Source organism: Parasteatoda tepidariorum, chromosome 7 (assembly GCF_043381705.1).
Source record: "Parasteatoda tepidariorum isolate YZ-2023 chromosome 7, CAS_Ptep_4.0, whole genome shotgun sequence".
NCBI classification, from domain to species: domain Eukaryota; kingdom Metazoa; phylum Arthropoda; class Arachnida; order Araneae; family Theridiidae; genus Parasteatoda; species Parasteatoda tepidariorum.
The window spans coordinates 47,339,842-47,360,836 of NC_092210.1; the positions used below are offsets into that span (position 1 = coordinate 47,339,842).

General features: G+C 29.5%; 1 protein-coding gene across 1 annotated transcript; it reads right to left on the bottom strand.

Annotated features, from left to right (window-relative positions):
• Positions 1 to 1,542: 1,542 nt before the first annotated feature.
• Positions 1,543 to 19,895, bottom strand: LOC107451574 (E3 SUMO-protein ligase PIAS4-like). The gene is made up of 11 exons (XM_016067720.3): positions 19,743 to 19,895; positions 19,490 to 19,668; positions 17,118 to 17,221; positions 13,345 to 13,414; positions 12,296 to 12,413; positions 11,159 to 11,266; positions 9,233 to 9,335; positions 8,143 to 8,204; positions 4,307 to 4,467; positions 2,416 to 2,482; positions 1,543 to 1,762 (listed from the first exon to the last, which is right to left on the bottom strand). Exons 1-11 carry the CDS (start codon positions 19,788 to 19,790, stop codon positions 1,703 to 1,705), a joined length of 1,080 nt encoding a protein of 359 aa, XP_015923206.1. The 5' UTR covers positions 19,791 to 19,895; the 3' UTR covers positions 1,543 to 1,702.
• Between the last annotated feature and the right edge of the window lie 1,100 nt (positions 19,896 to 20,995).

Consider the following 20,995-nt stretch of genomic DNA (forward strand, 5'->3'; position numbering starts at 1 on the left):
TGTTTACCTGACCGTGGCCAATAACGCCTTTTGGAGCTCCAGTGAGACGTAAACAAAATACTATAACTCCTATAAAAGAACACTTTTTAGCGAATAATATGCTTTTTTTTAATAATGGCTGTTGGTTGGTAATAATCATTCGCTATTGTTGGATTAAGTTTAATCTGCATTTAAAGAACCTAATTTAAACTAAGTGTGGAAATGGCGCAGATTATTAAGCCACAGTTTTACAGGAAAGCAAAGTATTTGAAATCTAAATTTTTAATATTTGAATAGTTACACAAACGCTGCATTGTTTGCGTCCACAAAAATATACAAAAAATTGAGAGTTACTCATTGATTTTTATATAGATAAAAGATCTCGCAAAATCGACGGTAGTTTTTTATAAACCCTATTATTTAATTTTTTTAAAAAAATATTTAAATTATTTGTCTATTTTAAAATCCAGTCATTCTTTTCAGCAAGATAAAACACTTAAATTTAAAATTTTGCTTTGAGATTTAATGCACTTAAGCTGCAGCTTTATTTTATTTTCTTTGGCGAAAGAACGGTAGAACAGTTTAACGAGGACTAATGCCGTACACCATCGGTCCCTACGCAGACTAATCCAAGTAGTCACCCACCCACACACTGACCGCAGTCAGTGATGCTTGACTTCGGTGATCTGCTGGGAACCGTGTTTTAACGATCAGTCCACTGCGGGACGAAAAAATTTTGAACACCCTTAATGACAACATTGCTTAAAAACTTCAGCTGGCAGAAGAGTTCTGTGAACAACGAGGCGAGCATGGTAAAAGAAGCAACTAATTTCATTTTTAAGGATTGTGACCTATCAAATAGTTTTCTAATAACAGAAGTTACCATTTTTTGGTTAGACTATATTTTGAGATGTCACTTGGATTAGAGGGTTGCCACTCATATCTGCAAAATTAAATCCCCGTGTTTTCACTGTACAAATTATACACAATATATTAAGTTGAAACGCACAATCACTGTGCACTTATGTGAGCCATAGTAAGATAACTATACTAGTTTTAATTGCTGGAGAAGTTTAGAGATATCATGTACAGATTCAAATAATTATTTCGACAGTAAATGAAGTTAATTAGAATAGTTGAACTATCATCTTCAAATATTCTATAGATTATACTTTGAGAGGTCGGAAATATTCAAATTTCTCTGTTATAGAGGATTTCTAAATTTCGTGTATGTTCCAAGTTTTCCCTATTCCTCCAGTGGAGATAACAACCCTGGATTAGCAACAAGTTGGTCAACAGCTAGAAAAGCGATTTTTTTTATTTATGGAAACCCGCAAAGAAACCTTTAATTATGTTCTCGGTGTCATTTTATTTAGCAAAGCAGGTACAATTTGCTTAAAAGAAATTGCTAGTTTTCGACAAGGGGCCACTCTAAACATTTTTTGCATTTTTTTTTTGTAATGACCTGCATTTGAAAAAATAAACGTCTTTCTCTTTTTCTTACATGGAATATTATTACATCACAGTTGTATTCACAAGTAATGCAGAAATGCGAAGCAAAAATAAAATGCAAGCAAAGACTTTATTAAAAATATGTTTTGAAATGTTCTCTTCTTATAAAAACATTTACAGCTTAAAATTTGCTTCGAATCAGGGATTAAGAAGGAAAATTGTTCTGTAAAATAATAGCAAAAGCTGGCATGCGTATTCATTTCAATCTACATCAGTCAATTATTATAGTTTCCTCAGTAATGACAACCTCTTCCGACTCTTGATCATAAAACTAGCAAAAGAAAATGAAGATTAATTACAGTTTCAAAATGTCTACTTATTAAATTATTCGGATAAAATTAATTATTTATTTTTATCAAGCAAACACAATTACAATATTTCAAACATTTTTGAGGAATAATAAGCCTTCTCGTTTTGGAAAAGAGACAGGAAAAGTTCACATGATATACTTCTTTTTAAACTAAGATAAGATAATTATGATGTAATTATAACAATAATTATGATTTAATCAAAGAATTAAACTAATTAACAAACTCAGAAAAAGACAAAATAAGTTAGTAACATTACAATAATAAATCAAAATAGAAAAGCGCTAGCATTTATCAGCTAAAACAATAAATCCAAGGAAATCTCAATTTGAGATAAATTTCTCAAATTTTTGGTGCTTAAAATTATTTTAAATTGTATCGCATCAGTGCACACTCATTCAGTATTCAATTCTTCATTGTAATTATTCTTTCTGGCTTTTATCTTTAATTAATTGCAATACTAGGAAATTGTCATTTATAGAAAATAATAAAAAAATTTTTTAAATAATTTCATTTTTATTAAGTTTGTTATCATTTTTTACTTTGAAAGCACTGTTTTACTCAGAAAATTTTGCGTACAGGGATTTATCATTAGATTTGATAGATGCTGACTTACACGTTTGTCTCTTTGCTTGAAAAATGTAAGTAGAAGTTTTCCTGAATCTGCATAGTTCTTAAGAGTCCTAAATAAATATAGATATGCTTTAAAACTAACATGAATAAATTGCCTAAATATTAAAACTGTCAAATGACATATGCTAATTCAAAATTATGTTTTCTTAATAATAAATATGAACCTTAAATCATTAATAAATTAAACTCTTTATTTTATCTTAAATATATCCCAAGTAGAATTAAGGAAGAAACTTTTTTTAAAATCATTATTGAAAAGTAGTTTAAGAGTTTATTTCTTGCATTTTTAAGATTATGCATTTTAAAATTTTCCTATCCATCGTAGTTTAGAATATATACGTCTAAACATCAATGCCTAAACATTAATTTTAGGGCCGTGGTAGATCAGTGGTAAGAGAATCGGACTACCATCTGGAGGAGCCGGTGTTCGATCCTCGACTCTGCTAAGACAAACTGAGTACATGCGATATACGTACTGGTCCAATCTGTGGAATCGAATGTCTGTCGTTCAGCAGTACCATGAATACAGGGATCTGGAGAAAATTTCCTTCCCCTTCAGATCTATGTCAAAGTTGTGGAAGTGGCGTCTCGTATAAGTGGTGGTGCCATCTAAGGTGGTGCCATCTTTTGAGCCAAGACGTACTTTAGCACTTACGGTGCTCTCTTACCGAACGAAAGGCGCACCTTACTGACTTGTCCAAGCCAAACAAGCCAAGAACTCAAAGATAAACTATATCCAAACAATTAGTTGCTAAATTGCAATAGGTAATATAATGTTGAAAATCAGGTTATGGTAATTGTAATTATACGAAATCATATAATTACAATTACTTGGCGATTTTTCATTTCTGAAAGCTTTAGGAAAAAAAGCAAAGAGTTTCAACTAATGCTAAATTTACATGCATTTTGTGTGTATCTAGTAGTAGGGGGAAAATCAGCCCCCCGCTTTTAGGGTAGATTAACTCTCTTACTAGAGTGCTATGGTAAGCGCTTCACCCCACTTCGGATAGATGACTTCTCATCTATAGGATGAGCGAAGCATCCCACTTCCTCAGCATGGATAAGAGTTCAACCCCACTTATAAGTTCTTAGTAGGGGTGTCATAGCATGGGTCTTTACGAAGCATGGTTTAGAGTAAGCTAAAGTTTCTTAAAAACTTTGGGTACTTATTTCTTCACAACTATGGGTACATTTGAAAAATTTAATGTTATATATATATTATATCTAAAACAAGTTCCAAATGAATTGCTCATTGCAAATAATTACAAACAATTGGCAAAGTGTCCTTCATTATGCTAACCACTCATATGCTCTTAACGTTACATGGTATGTTTAGACTAAACGAATACTTCTTAAAAGGTTTTTAGCATTTACTTCTTCACATATATGAATATTTTTGAAAAATTTGATGCTTGCTTTGTATGCGTTCTACTTGTACTTTTTATCTGAGCTTCAGATACAGTTAACTAGTGTAATTTTGAGAGTGCACGAGTGTGCGAGAATGTTGAGAGAAATGGCATCTAGCTATTATTACCTTTTAACTTTGCAGTTTGATACTTGGTATAACTTATAAGTATCGCAACTTTGGTCGATTCGCCTAAATTCGCTTTTTAGTGCTTTCTATTTTGTTTCTTTCTACTTGCAGTTTTTGTCTTTGCGTCAGATATAATTACCTCCATCAGATACTATTCAATTGTGGGTAGCTTTTAGTATTAAATGAATCATTGTTTAAAATAAACTGATTAATAACATTTTTTAAGTATATTATTTTCAAATTCGGCAGAGAATAATGAAAAAATTAAAATACATATAACATTCTATTTTAGCCACATAATATCTCTGATAAAAATAACGAGTTATATTCCATTACTTACTGGTCTATATATATTGAATCATAGCTGATTGGCTTAGAACAGACTGGGCATTTCCACTTCAAAAAATACTGCATTTCTTCCAAAAATGGGAAAAGATCGAAAACATCTGGATGTGTACAACTGTTGCTTCGGCAAGGAAAAGAAATCGTCTTTTTTGTTTTCTAAAATATAATTAAAATATTTTGGGATGTTAACATATAGCTGTAAGCGATGCCATCATAATTATTCATCAGGTTGATTTTTTTTTTAAAAAAATTGCACTCTAAAGTATATATGATAGATTGTATACTTTTGTACTATTGGGTTGGTCGGAAAATAACTACTTTTTTTTTTACCTTCGCGATAGTAAAAAAGTAAAATATGCCGAAAATACAGCTCTTCACTTTCCATATTTGAAAAGACACCGATCCACAACTACTGAGTAGAAACAAACGAACTTTTTCACAAGCAAGCCTAGATATAACAGCTGTCAAAATATATAATGATTATGCGGCTTAAGTGTGAATTTGGTTGTGAAAAAACACAATTAAGTCATTTGTTGGGAAGAAAAAATCACTTTCTGTGCAACTCAATATATATTTAGAAAAAGTGGAAGAAAAATATTGCTGAAAAAATATATTTAAAGTCATAAGCAATTTTCGAATTAGTTGCAAGTTAATGTCGGTAATGTAAAAATAAATAAATAAAATAATAAAACTTTTTACTGTAATCTGTGTCTTCAATCTTTAAGCGATGGTAAAAAAATATCTAATATTTGTACGAAATGGCATTATGGTAGAATGTAATACCAAATGTCTTAAAAGTAACAGACGATTTTGAAAAATTAATTAAAGAAAAGTAAGACGAGATAATATATATATATATATATATATATATACAGTGGTGGCCAAAAGTGTGGACACTTTTTGAAAGTTTCATGTTTTTCAAATTTGTGTGCTTGTAGAATATATTAATTTTCACTTAAATACAAACGTTTATATATCAAATTGAAGGTAATTTAATGTAAAATGTAATAATAAATGCAGTATTACAATATCTGTATTGCGAAAAAAGTTACGCAATTAATAGTTAGATCTATCTCAGATTTGTATTTTTTTAAAGTGATACTTACACAATCAATACTTAGTAGGATAACCCTTATTTTTTAAGACAGCTTCACAGCGTCTTTTCATCGAGTGAACGAGTGTCTGGAGTTCATCTTTCGTTATCACATGGTGAAAAGAATCAATTATAGCTTCACTTAGTTGTCTTTTATTGGATGAACGTTTTTTTCGTACAAGAATTTTCTAACGTCGCCACAAATTTTCAATTGGATTGAGATCAGGGCTGTTTCCTGGCCATGGTAATATATCTATGCCTTTATTTTGAAAGCATGCTTTGCATACTTTTGCTGTGTGGCATGGAGCTGAATCCTGCTGAAAAATAAATGGTGCGTTGTTGGGGAAGAGATCCCTGATGGAAGGTATCAATTTTGGTTTCAGGACAGTTTCGATGTATTTTTTGGCATTCAGGATGCCAAATCAGGCCGAAAAAATGTACAAGTGCTATTAACGAAAGAAAAATTAAATGGCTATGCCATCATGATAGAAAAATGTCATCAGATGCCATTAGATGTGAAATGAATGCAGCTGGTATTGCAGTAAGTTCAAAAACAATAAGAAGAAGGTTATCAGGATTTGGACTACAAGCTAGAATTCCAAGGAAAAACCCATATTAAATCAAAAGCAACGCGAAAAACGAGTTAAGTCGGCAAAAGAACACATTAAATGGTCAGAAAATCAATGGAAGCAAGTAATCTGGAGTGATGAGAGTAAAATATTGCTCTTTGGAAGTGATGGTAGAAAATACGTGAGACGTAGCGTAGGCGAAGCGCTTCATCCTGATTTCATTGAAGCAACTACAAAAAATCCAACAAATGTCATGATTTCGGCATGTATCTCTGCAGATGGTGTGGGCCGAATTCAAGTGATTGATGGCATCCTGAATGCCAAATAATATATCAAAACTGCCCTGAAACCAAAATTGAAACCTGAAACAAAACTTCAATCAGGGATCTCTTCTCCAACAACGCACCATTTATTTTTCAGCAGGATTCAGCTCCATGCCACACAGCAAGAGTATGCAAAGCATGCTTTCAAAATAAAGGCATAGATATATTACCATGGCCAGGAAACAGCCCTGATCTCAATCCAATTGAAAATTTGCGGCGATGATTGAAAATTCTTGTACGAAAAAAACGTCCATCCAATAAAAGACAACTTATTGAAGCTATAATTGATTCTTGGCACCACGTGATTACGAAAGATGAACTCCAAACACTCGTTCACTCGATGAAAAGACGCTGTGAAGCTGTCTTAAAAAATAAGGGTTATCCTACTAAGTATTGATTGTGTAAGTATCACCTCAAAAAAAAAATGCAAATCTAAGATAGATCTGACTATTTGTTGCATAACCTTTTTTGTAATACTGATATTGTAATACTGTATTTATTATTAAATTCTACATTAAATTACCTTCAATTTGATATATAAACGTTTGTATTTAAGTGAAAATTAATATAATCTAAAAGCACACAAAGTTGAAAAACATGAAACTTTCAAAAAGTGTCCACACTTTTGGCCACCACTGTATACATATATATCTGTGTTACCACGAAGATTGAAGCCCGGCATTCTATATGTTTAAAACTAGCCGACAAATTATGCAACAATTCATATTTAACACATTTCCTAGGCATTCCATAAAATGCCAAATAAAAATAATAGAANTAGTACCTGGGTGAGAAACCATGAAAACCTGGGCAAGCCCATTGCTATAGATGGAGGGTGGTCATACTGTAATGGCTCTTTGGTGTTTATATATATATATACAACAAAATAAATAAATACAAGAAAACACGAAGAAAGTTAAGAAAAACAATAAGTTCCGTTTATTGCGAAGCTGCAAATAAACAGAACTCATTAGATAAGTTCAAAATGAAGATAAAACAAAGGAAAATTATAGACATATGACGGGGAAAAAAGGGGGGGGGGGAATAATAATGAAAAAAAAATAACAAACAACTGATTAAAAAAAAAATCATACTTTTTTTCTTTTTTTTTAAATCAGTTGTTTGTTATTTTTTTTTTTTTTTCATTATTATTTCTCCTCCCCCCCCCTCCCTTTTTTTTCCATATGTCTATTATTTTCCTTTGTTTTATCTTCATTTTGAACTTATATATATATATATACTATATATGTTCGCTGCTATCTGTGATGGTAATCTTGTGGAATGCTTGGAACGTATATGCTACAAAAATGTTTTTTTTCTCTATAGCATATACCTTTGTATGCTACGTAAGTATAATGACATTTTGTAGCTATTTGAATATCTTGTAGCCAGCCATCATATTTCTAGTGAGAATGAATTCCTGGTTTCCTATACACAACACAGCAAACATTTGTATCTCCTTCCGCTTTTTCATAGGTTTTCCAAATCATCTATCATTTTGTAGACACTTGGTAGAGAATATTTGTATAAAAAGTTATGATAACAAAGTAATTTTTTTTCAGACCATCGGATAGTTTTAACAAGTAAAAAATTCCTTCTCAAGATCATTCATTCAAGGTCTTCAAGATTTACTTTTTATTGCAAGCACAAATAAAACAAAATAGTTTTCTCTTCATATATTTCCAAAAAATAAATCAAAAACTTAAGAAATATATTACGGTTTTAAAAATACAAAATACTGGCGTTAGTAAATAGAATAGTAAATCTAGTAAATGAAAATAGAATATAAAAATAGTAAATAATAGTGTAGAATAATAATTTTTTTTAAATAAATTGTTAAACTTACATGACAAATTAAAAGTAACTTATAACTGTGCTTAATGGACTTGTTGTGAATGCAATTTGAAACTGTAAAAATGTAAAACAATATTATTTAAAAAAAAACATAAAAGCATTTTATTCATTAGTTTCTTATATTTTAGTATTTAAGGTATTTTGATGCAAAACTATACTGAATTTTTGAAAGAAAGAAGAAAAAAAATATTACAGTACGTAAAAAAAAAAAAANAAAAAAAAAAAAAAAAAAAAAAAAAAAAAAAAAAAAAAAAAAAAAAAAACGGATTACCCTAAACAACTTTTGACCTAATGATCTCAAATATGCTAATTAATAAATGCAGAAGATACTTTTTAAGTTACGAAATACGACACAAAAACTTACTTTCTTTCTCTGAACGTACAGTATATATTTTGAACGCTTATTCAGAGAAACGTACTTTCTCTGAATAAACATATCTTTTTTTTTGACAAATATGGTCGCAATAGTTTGATCAGGAGAGGGCTCCAAAATTTGGACCCTTTAATGTTAATTTAACTTTTCGTGTATTTCTCTATGTCTCAAGAACTTTAAGAGCAAATTGAAAAGTTTTTGCACACAACTATATAATCTATTTATTCAAAGATGATTCCAAGATGATGAGAGTTATTTTGAGATAAGAAAAACAGTTACTCATCTTGAAAAGTTCTTTAATTTACAAAATCAGTTATTGATCAATTTTTTAATAAAAAGGAAGAATAATTTTTTCAAACTTTTTTTTTTGCATTTTATATTTTAGTACAAATAAATTCCGATAATCTAATAAATTTTTTTAAAAAAAACTAATAGACTGTTTTTAATACTTAAAAACCCCGAAATATCTTTTTGCTTGTAATTAGAACGTCAGAAAAAAGTTCAAAATATGATTCACTAATTAAAGCTTTATTCGTTTTGAATTACAGTCAATAAAATATTAAGTATTTAATTTACGAGTAGTTCAGTCAGTTAAATTCTTTTAGAATAAAATAATAATAAATAAATACAATTATTATAATTAGAAAATAATGAACATGATTTTGTTTAATATTTTAGTAACAAAAAAAAACTAATCGTTCGTATTTACCTAAATCACGCACACTCTTATCACCTCCAATTTTAGTAGGGAATATACTCACAAAGTCTAGAGGCGTAAGTCTTCTGACAATTGATACATCAAAATAATATCCCTAAGTTGGAAAAACAAAAATTATAATCATAACATTACAGATGATTCATAAATTAAAACAGAAAAATCATAATATTGTTCTCTTACTTAAAAGGGTATGAGAAAAACTTTCAGGAAAAAATAACATTGCTGTTTTTATACTCTTATATATTGAATAGTACGGCGTGCAAAATAGAAAAGCGAATTGCTAAATAACTGATTTAGCACCATATGAGGCGTATCTGTTTGAAGCGATAAATAAAAAATTGTCCCATTTCAGAATAAAAATTTGTTTGGTCCAGTTTTAGGAAGTCTAGAGTACCATAATTGCATTGAAGCACACATTTTTTTTTTGCTACTAAGTTGACGATTATAAAAATAATAATTTTCTTAATTGAAGAAATCAATTTTTTTACATCGCAAATTATACTTTAGCAAGATTATTTGGTTATAGTAAATTATGGCTATTATTATAACAATAACCAATCAGGTAATACTAAGTAAAACATTAGTGTAGAGAATATCTGACAGTGAAACGTAACCTTAAAACACATCAATATAGGAAATGGTACTTAACCTTAGCAAAGAATCAGTGCAACCTGGCAGAGTGTACTGGACAAATATATACCAAGAAAAGGTAGTTAACCTTAAAACATCACGTGTAGGAAATACCGGGCAATGACTTACATATCTTGTCATTTTATTGTCAGCAATGTGCTCGGTAAGAGCCGGGTTTGGAATTCGTATTGACCAGCATCACTGGGATTCGAACCCAGGTCAACTCATTGGGAGGCGAGTGCTCTGTTCCCTGAGACACCCCTGCTTCAGACGACTATTCTGTTTAAAAAGAGTTCAGTGTAGCTCTAATGCGATGTTAACAAGCAAAATCAAATCAAAACAATATCTGAACGATTTGACCGAAGCCTTTCAAAACATTTCAATTTGAAGCATCAAATTGTTCTCTTAAATTTTTGAGACTGAAAATTCAGTTTTCATAGGAAAACGAATACAATACTGATGCACATTAACTCTGTGACTCACTGAATGTTTGGATTTACTATGTCTTCGTAAACTTAAGCTTTTTCTTTCTTTTCTTTGGTAATCTAAACATAAGGGAGTAGGATGGTATGGAATGCCTTTTTTTCCTATTATTATTTCTTGTTCAGTTAACAAGACTCGCCGGTGAGCTTTTGGTAGTAGACTAATAAGTACTAGTAACGTCTAGACTATACTAAATGTTCGGAATTACCAGTAAGGCTCCTTTCAACCTTTAATAAAAATGTAGTGGTTCATGCAAGTCAATCTTTTAAATTAGATTCTAATTCAATTTTGATACCAATTCTAGTTCTGAATTGTTTTATGGTATTCACTTTTTTTCACTCGTTACATTTTTTTTAAATCTAGAAATAATATACCCAGGGACAATTTGGGTAAAAATGTCACCCTTAAAAAATGGTGGTAAATCACTATATTGCCCCAGGTTCTTAAATTCAAATGTGGGAAGAACGTAAGTAAGACACGTTTTAAAAAGACCTCTTAAAGTTTTGAAACAATCTCAAATATATAGTTTAGATAATTATAATTTATGAGAGTTTTGCTATCTTAAGACTTTTGCGTATCTAAATGATTAATTATAAATATGCGTAGATTAATAATAACAGTAGACTCTGAGCACTTATAATGTTATGCCTTAATATTTTTAACGCAGTGCTGCTAAACGTTTCTTTGTTGCATTAGAACTCATTTATCATACTGTAAATTCAATAAATGCGCGAATACAATTTAACATCAACAATACAAAATATTTTCAGAACATAGAAAATAAGAGTAGTATTATTTCCTTACCAACATATTTCCAGGTTTTGATGAATGAATTACAACTGTATTTATAGTATTCGCATCAAAATTACAGTATTTTGTAATGTAAAATATATGAGGGCATGGTTGTGGAACCTATGGTGCATAAAATGTATTTACAGATCATAAGATATAAATAATAATCATACATTAGTATAATATAAAATTCAATAAATGAAAGAAAATGTGGGATTAATAAAATTGATTCAACTCAAATTCGATAAGCTAAACTGAATTAGAATTGAGGCATCGCCCCAAAAAATAAAACCTGGATCGACCTCTGCCAATTCAATAATTGTTAATAAAATTTTAAACATTTTTAGGCTTAGTCATAGATTTATTTTTAAAGGAAGATCATTTATTATTCTTTTATGCTCTCTATTTCTTCATAAATACATTATAATAAACCATTTAGTTCACTCAATATCAATCTGCATAGACCGTTTTTTGGCGTTGCTAAAAGTATTTTAATAATTCTCATAGTGATAAAATCCTTAAATAGGCGTGGCTAGTGCCATGATTTAATTTCAGTGGGAGCTTTTGTATTATAGACTACTGTGCTATAAATCCATGTCATTGTTTTGCATTTTGTGTTGTTATTGTTGTTGTTTTTAATGCCACTGGTCAGTATCAGCAAGCCTGCTTGGTGAAACTAAAGGAATTTAAAGCAGAGGGTGCGTTTCTTTTTTTTAGTGGCGCCATCTATGACCAAAAATATGACTTCAGTCACACACTCGTCACAGCCCGTTTATGAGGTGGGCTCATTCATTCATCCGCAGATCGTAATCTTGACTTGAACAGGAGAACGATCAATCTCCAATTCAGTACCCCTAGATGCATGATATGTTTTGGGAACAAGGGGAGCTTTGTGCCCAGACAGATTTAACGTACACCTGTCACCATTTACTACACCGGAAGAAGCCTTCGGCCGGCGGGGATCTAACTCACACCCTCTTGGACATGAGCGCAACCCTCTACCAAGCAGGTTTTGTGTCTTGCACGGTATTTCCTACTTTATTAAGAGTTCCTAGTCTAAATCTTTAAAATCAGAAAAGTAACAATATTTTTTAAATATAGCAGTAAAAATAATTATAGATAGCAAAAGTATTGCAACAAATTATTTACGTAAATAGGTTTATTGTTGATTAAGATCCAAATGTAGGCATCATCCCAAACATCAACATCTAAAGTTTCCCAGAATTTGATCTGAACTTCCAACTCATACGAACCATCCATTCGTTGACTGAAAATAAAATATATCCATCAAAATAAAATAAACAAGAGTAGAAATCAACCTTCTTAAAAATTTGTTGTTACAAGACATGGAAGAATTAGTCTTCAGTGAATATGAAAAATTCACAAACCAAATAAAGGCTACCTACTAAACTCACGCACTTTGTAGACCAATAAATTCAAGCTTTTTTTTATTTCAAAGAAAAGCGAAAGAAAATCTGTTCCTCAGGTACGTGAATTCATTTCAGAGTTCGCAAATAGAATAGGACTATCACTTCATATTAAATGTTTAAAATAAATCTTTTTACATATGTTCGTTTATTTACTCTTTAAGAGAAATTGTTACAGAATTTTTCCGTTTCATGATGTTTTAACTATTTTTTCCTAATTCTTAAGACTGTTCTGAAATTCGGCATTAGACTACTTTCAAAATTACCTATAGAAATCATACAAAAAAAAATTAAATTGGAAAGAAACTAAAAAATAACCTTAATTGAAGAAAAAAAAACGAAAAAAGAAATTTGAACATTAAATTTCAAATACAAAGGAAAAACCTCGCGTAACTTAATAGAAACAAATCTTATAAACACGTTGTATTTTGCAACAGAGGGAAAAAAAAGGGGAAAGTTGCTTGAATTTTGCAGAAAATTTAGAATGGAGCAATTGGGTTGTTTATTCATGCAGTGCAGAAATATAATTACTGTTCCTTCTAGCAAATCTGTGTCTTCCAGCAAATTTTAAATCATTCAACCACATGGTAGTAACAACTGATACATGAAAGCAATACTTGATATTTCTAAATATCAGTTACTAATTCTTTCCTTGATATTTCTAAAAAATAATATTTAAATAAATTTTGTCTTAGAATACAAACAAAATAAAAATAATGTAAAATTTACATTACATTTTTAAACGATTGTATATAGAAAGATCCTATTTACCTTTTTTTAATTTTTTTAATTGAAGATTGTGGTATGGAAAGCTCCATGCAAAGAGGGCCCTTTTCAACATCTGTAAATATTTTTTAAAAAAATGCAACAAAATATTTAAAAACAAAACAAGAAATAAATAACGAAAAAAAAACTAAATTACTCATAATTTTTTTTTTAATTGAGAGCCTTTTTTAAGTTATTTTTTCTGAACAAAATACAGCTTAGTTCAAAAACAATATATAGTTTTTAAAAGCAATAATGGATTATAACAATTATAAATTTTTACGATTCATGGATCAATTCAAATCAGAGAGAAGTTAAAAAAACATTCAAATGTCTAGATAAGAGAGGTTTTGTTTTTTTCTCTCCTGTTAAATTGTTAAAAATAAATTAAGCTCTCAGATAAATGTAAAAAAAAATTATGACTATTTTCAAACAGGCCTAAGACAATAAGAAGGGTTAGAAAGGGGACCTATTTCAAAGAGCCCGTGATTTCAGAAGGGTCAGACATAACTAATAAAACAAAGTCTCTATGATAAATTTAGAAATATTGAAAATATAAATTTTTAAGATACTAATTTTGAATTACTTTAAAAAAATAAATTTTTTTAAAGAAGACCAAATTTACCAATATACAAATTAAAGAAATCTTACACGGCGAAAATTTTTTTGGCAGAAATGCCGTATTGTACAGTAATGACAATTCAGGTTAAAAAAAAAACATTATTGTTATTTTCAAATTTATTGTTATTTCACAATATCATTATAAAGAGCAGCGATGGCTCAGGGGATAGAGCGTTCGCCTTCCAATGACGCGAACCGGGTTCGAATCCCAGTCGATACGAATTCCGTATCCGGCTTGCACCGACCACAGTGCTGACGTGAAATATCCTCAGTGGAAGACGGATCATGGGTTATAGTCCCCTTGCCGTCAGGCTAACCGTGGGAGGTTCTCGTGGTCTTAATCTCCATGTAACGCAAATGCGGATTAGCTCCATCCGAAAGTTCACCACGAAGGCAAAATTTCTCCCAATACTCGATCCAGGAGCTCCCTCGTCTTCTGGATGGGGTTCAAAATTACAAGGCTACGGAGTTGAACATTAGTAGTCGTAAACCCATTAAATTGGGTCGGCTGTTCAACGACGGTTATTAAATAAAATAAAATATCATTACCAAAGCGCTTCGGTAAAAATTACTGAGCGTTTCGGTGTATATATAGAGCCAGATACACGGTAAATTTTAGCATGTTTTGATTGTACTTTTTTCTTCAACGTATAGTTTACTTTTTAGAAGAATGCGGGCTTTTAGTTTTCCTCTCTTACTTCTTTATTTTTGATTATTGACAACTAATTTACACCAAGGTGATAGTGATAAACCATACATTACTCTTGCGCTGCAAAAAAAAGTAGTTGCCACCATTTTTTTGTGTTGATATAAACTGATAGTTTTAACAGTGCATGTAGTCTCATTTTTTTTATTTACAGTTTTAGTTTTTTTTCCCCTTATTCATTCCTTTTTTGTGTGTTTGCTTATGGACAACTTATATTTTCATCAAAATTTAGAGCTTCACAACAAAAACATTTTGTTCAAGAAACAAGCAAGTTTCTTAGAAATATATTTGCCCTAATTCTTTCAAAGAATTGTTATTTTGTCGATTTTATATAATTTTTGGCATGATAACTACGGTTCGGTACATAATATGTGTTTGTAATAGTTTTATATTTGAGAATGTATTTATAGCAGTTTTATATTTTAGTCACAAATACGTTTTTAAGCATCGAGGAGTAGTTGCCGTGAGAAAAATTTTTTCTAAAATTTACAAAACAACAGTTGTTGGAAAAAATTCGTGCGAATTTATGACTAAAATTGTGCTTGATTTTTAAACGAAATGTTTTTGCAGTGGATTTATTATATTGATACTAATGAACGTGAAAATATGTGTTGTGAATAAACAAATACACAAAAAACGAATAAATAAACTATAACAGTAAAAAAAGTAAGTAAAAAATGTGACAATGCACTGTAAAAAAACTTTAGTTTATTTAAAGACCAAAAATGGTGGCAACTATTTTTATAATGTGGCTCGTCTTTGTTCTTGATGTTTCACTTCACAAAGTTAATCCACTCACAAAGTAGTTCCAATGATAGTTCCTGTGGTAGTTGTTGTTGACGTATGCCTGTTTAGGCAGAGGGGTGAAATTGTTCTTGTTTTCCAGTGGCGCCATCTAGGGCCAAGAATTCGACTTCTGCCACACCATACGTTGCACCCGTTTATAGGGCGGACCCATTTATACATACATCCATTCATTCATCAACAGATCGCAATTTTGACCTGATTCAAAGAACGATCGATCCCCCAGAGGTATTGATCTGTTATGGGAACATGGAGGACTTCTGCGACTCGACAGATTTAACGTAGATCAGTCACTTTACTACACAGCGCGTCTTCGGCCTGCGGGGTTCGAACTATCGGACATGGGCCCAGCGCCCTACCGACCAGGCTATCCCGGCCTTCCTGTGGTAGTGAAACACCAAATATGATGCTTTTCATTACATGATGTAAAGTAGCTACCACCACTTTTGATTTTCAACATCACAAAAATTTATAATTAGAATAAGATATGATACATACCAGTTTCAGTATAGTTATTTTTACAAAAAGTAAGAAACATTAATTTAGGATGCATATAAACACTATTTCTTAAAATGAAATTAGTTTATTAATAAAACATACATGCAGAACAGAGTGAATGTTAAGATAAATTTGGACTAAGCTTAACAAAACAGAAGAGAATAGAAATTAAATATTATAAGATTATTTATGCAAGTGACAGATTTAAGTAAACTTAAGGAGAGCATAATTATCTTTATTAAACTACTAACATACATGCTTTATAAAACTCAGTTAACTTTTGTTTGTATGGAATGTTTAGAAGCTTGCAAGACGTATTGAACTTGCACCTCCTTGAGCTCGATTGTAAACAATCTACTGTTGTCAACTGTCGGTTTCCAAGCAAACGCAAAAATTGGCCGAAATAATTTGTGAATGGAGTAAATGCACCTGAGTGCTGTTTAAACTTTCTCAATTATTGGTATTTAGATTTCACTACACCCTATTTGAATGATGAGATCTTTCTGAACACTAGATATGTTAATATGTTACTTAATTTAGATTAATTAAGAATATTTTAATTAGAAAAATTAATCTTTTTTTTGTTAAAAATTCAGAATATGATAAATTAATTGCATTTTTTAAAAACATAAATCTGAAAGCATGTTTGGTAAAAATACCTGTTAACCAAAACATTCTATTTTCATTTTTGAAGAACTATCCCGTGCTTTCCATTCTAATTTTTGATTACATATTTTAAAATAAAAAAAGAAAGAACTAATTAAATTTTCATAACTAATATCGTCAACAAAATTAATTAGCATGAAATATCATGCACACAAATTAATTAGTATGATTAAGGTTAAACCCTTGAACACAGTTACGATTATTGTACCTTCGTACGTGATAATCAGATCAGTAGATCAAAAATTATTAAGGTCTATCATTTAGCTTACAGTATAGTATATTAATTTAGATATGGAATAAATCAAATTATAATCTGGAATAAATATAATATCAATTATAATCTGGAAATGGAATAAATCAATTTCGTTTTTATGAATTAGATAACTGTAACAAATGCAATTTATTTTAGAGATTCAAGTTTTTTTTCCAATACAGGCAAAAATAAAAATATTTATCATCATAAAAATTATTTCTATACACTTACTAAAGGAATGAGGAGCAATAAGTGATTCGATGCTAGTAAAAAACAAATATTTTCCTAGATCCACTGATTTATTACCAAGATTGCGCAACGGTATCGTATTTTGTCTAAAAGAAAAAATATACATAAAAAGAAGGAAAAAGAAAACAAAATTCTGGGAAAAATAGAATTAATATAATAACTTAAAACTATATAATTGGTTTGCAATATTCCTCCCTTATAAGTCTTTCTAATTTTATTGAAAGATTTGTAACTCATTTTCAATTCTAAGAACATTTATTTTCAATTTAAGAAATAGTTTTCTAAATTTTAATACATAAAAGTGATTTCATTAAGAATTTTCATCAGTTTCCTTAGATAGAATAATTTAAAATTTTGTAGCATTGATTATAGTTACTTAATTCAAAAATATTAGTTTTTATCTTAGGCTGAACATGTTTGGTAAGAGTGCACAGCACTTTTCAGAAAAAGGTTGCCGAAAGAAAAAAAAATCTTTCAAGGACCGCAGAAAATAAATTGACTTTATAGTCGGTAATAAATTCAATTTTTGTCTAAATTAAAAACTAAATTATTCCTTAGGGTGACATAAATATTATTGATTGATACTTGTCTAAAAAATTAAAAGACAAAGTACAAGTACAATATTTCTTAATTAAAAAATACATTAGGAGTTTTACACGAAATTAAATTGTAGCACTCTTGTTACATTCTCCGTGGAAAATTTAATTTTATTAATATTTTTGTGGCATATTAATAGTTTACATCTTTAATTTTTAAACTGAGTCTTTAGTTTTTTAAGCATTTGTTTGGAACAGGGTTTTTTTCTTGATCAAAGGATAAAAAAAATTTAAAAAATGAAAATTACAAAAGCTACCCATCGACACATCTGCATTTGCAATTTTAAAATAATAACCTTGATAAGTTTTCAAAGTTTATTAAGACTAGTTTAAAAAAGTTATTAATTTTTCATACTAGTTAGGAAGTTATTAGAAGGAGAGTGCCGCACGGTTGTGCACTTCTAGAATTTGAGAATTTTGCATCTTCTATGCAAAACTTTTTAGAATTAGTCACAACATTTTTAACAAATATTTAGTCTATCTTAAAAAAATTTCTCAAAAATAAGGTTTGATAATCTTTTTATTAAAAAAATAAGACATATAAAATAAGAAACACAGTCAAAAATTTCACATTTTGCGAAGACAAGTTACAAATTGAAAAAGAAGAGAGAACAATAATTCAAATACAAATAAAATAAATGTCTGTAAGTACAAATTAAAATTAAAATTTTGTACCAAGTACGCATTATTGGTAGAAAGTCATTTACTTCCAACTGTAAAAAGAAGGTAAATTTTAAATTTGATAAGTCATTTTTATTGAAGAATAAAATAAAATAATAAAATAAAACAAATGAAAATCTCCCTTAATTTTTTTTTAGTAGAAATCATGTCCTTTTAATATTTTTAAAAGGTTATCTTTAGCTAAAATTTTATATAAATAATTTTGCGATTGAAATAATTTTCCGTAATCAATTTTTCTCAAACATCTTACAGAAAATATAAATACAATTAGGATACCCCTGTGGCAGAATTTTTTCGAGCTTTTTTGCGACAGTTCTTTCTAGTTCTAATACCTTTCTGAGAGACATATTTAATAATAGCAAATATATATATTACTAATTTAAAGTAACAGAAGCGCTTTCTGTTTACAAAAAAAAAAGCCTTCATGTATAAAACAGAACAGTATATATTTTTTTAATTATAAATGCAAAATTTTTTTTTAAATCTAAAAATAAAAGAATACATATTCTAATATTATTGGTGATATTTTTCTTCTCTAAAAATATTTGTATAGTTAACTTTTTTTTAAATTTTTTCTATTTGGAAATTACTTTTCATAATATCACTCTGAAATTCTAGCTAAAGCCAATCATTGTGGAAGTTTTTATTCTCAAAAGAAAGTAGGGGGAAAAAAATTACGAGCATTTTTTTTCCATCCGTTTTTTTTCCATATGCGAGAAAGGCATTTTTTGAATATAATTTGGCAGAAAGGGGGGAAAAAAGTTCTGCAGAAAAAAAAATGTTTCGAAAAATTCTGCAGATAAAAAAACTCAACTTCTTTGCTTCCCAAACAAAAAAGATTTCTGTAGGAACTCAGTAACGTTCTGCGACAAAGTCGCCGTGTGGCCAAGATTCTGCCACGAGATAGGATACAAGAATAGAAAGATAACAGTATTGAAAGCCAAAATATGTACTAATTAACGGACAGGTACTAGTTATTACAGAGAAAATTAACATAGATTACTGATGATAATTGTAGGAAGAAATGAATAAATTTAATTTTACAAGTGAGAAAGAAGGAACTTTAAATTTACATACTTTAGTAATTCGTCAATTTTTCTGCTAAGTTCTTCAAAATTTTTTACTTCACAGTAGTCGTAATTATTCACAAGTAATAAAGCTTTCTTAAGTAATTCTTTTTTAGAACCAGAACTATCCATGTTGGCGAAATCTAACAGATCTTTTAGCTCCAGAATGCGAAATTTTTTAACTTTATTCTGAAAGAAGAAAATATTTAATTAGAATATAATATTTTTTAATTTTGCTAACTATTTTAAATAATAATTAGTACCTCGAGCTTTGTCACTTCACAACGATGAAGTAAAGATTCTGAAGACATGTTAGTAAACGTGTTCAAATCAACACGGATTCAAAATAAACGAAATGGTTTTTGTTTTGATTATCAGAAATTAAGGCGGCAGTTTTATGTAATACTCAGATTGAGCCTTCTTAGAACAACAATTGCGAAATAAATGAAACAGTTGCCAAAACAAGAAAAAAGAATTTTGTTCGACAAGAAAGTATTTTTATTTTTAGATGAGTATATTTTAATTTGAAATATTATAAACAATAAATTTTTAATGTATAACAACAATAAATTTATATTATTAAATTATTGTAACTCACATAATATATTCTATTAAAAACAAGAGTAGATTAATAAGTAATGGTATCGAATCATTTCTGAAACTAAGGTGACGGAAAACCCCCTTTAAACATGGAAGAAAGACTTGTTTTCAATAAATAATAACATAATTAATGATAAAAATTTTTATTCATTTTTTATTGAAATATATCACTTATTTTTGTTTTTAGAAATAGCATAATGATTTAAATTAAAATGCTAATTCGCAAAAAAATTATTACTTTTCCATTTGTTGATTTTTATTTCTTTTAATATTATTATAAAAATTGATTGCGTATTTTTTCATAAGTAGAGTTCGGTTTCATCAGATGACGGCTAGTAATGGAAAACCGTTTCTTTTAGTATTTGTTGCAAGTGTACTTCGAATGAAGAATGCTATGCCGCCATATTAACTTAAACAACAGTGTTTTTTATAACACTGCCATTTCAATAGCAGCGGAGACTAAGAAATTACGGTGCATTTTATTTTTAACTATTGTTTTTGAGTGAACGAAGGAAACTTTCATTGTAGTTGCTATAACTTTTATGAAAATGAGCAGAAGTTTCTTTAAGAATTAAAAACATTTTATTATCCTTTAACCCCTTCTCTATCGGCTTCGCATCTCCTACGATCGGCGTTTTTGTGCCTGTATGGTCGACGTCGCATTCCATGCGATGAAAAGAAAAATTGCATCATTGAAATTGAATTCATCGCTACTTAATCTTAATACACGTCTCTTTCATCCCGGCGATTATTTTTATCCAAATATTGCTAAGAGATGGGGCAACTAGTCCCACATTTTTCGCAGTCAGATTTCTTGCCTTGAATTGAAATCAAAATCATTTTGTACTGTCTTTAATTTCGCTTTCATTAGTGTTACCGTTGTATTTCAAAATAGTTATGATGTATTTTTAATTAT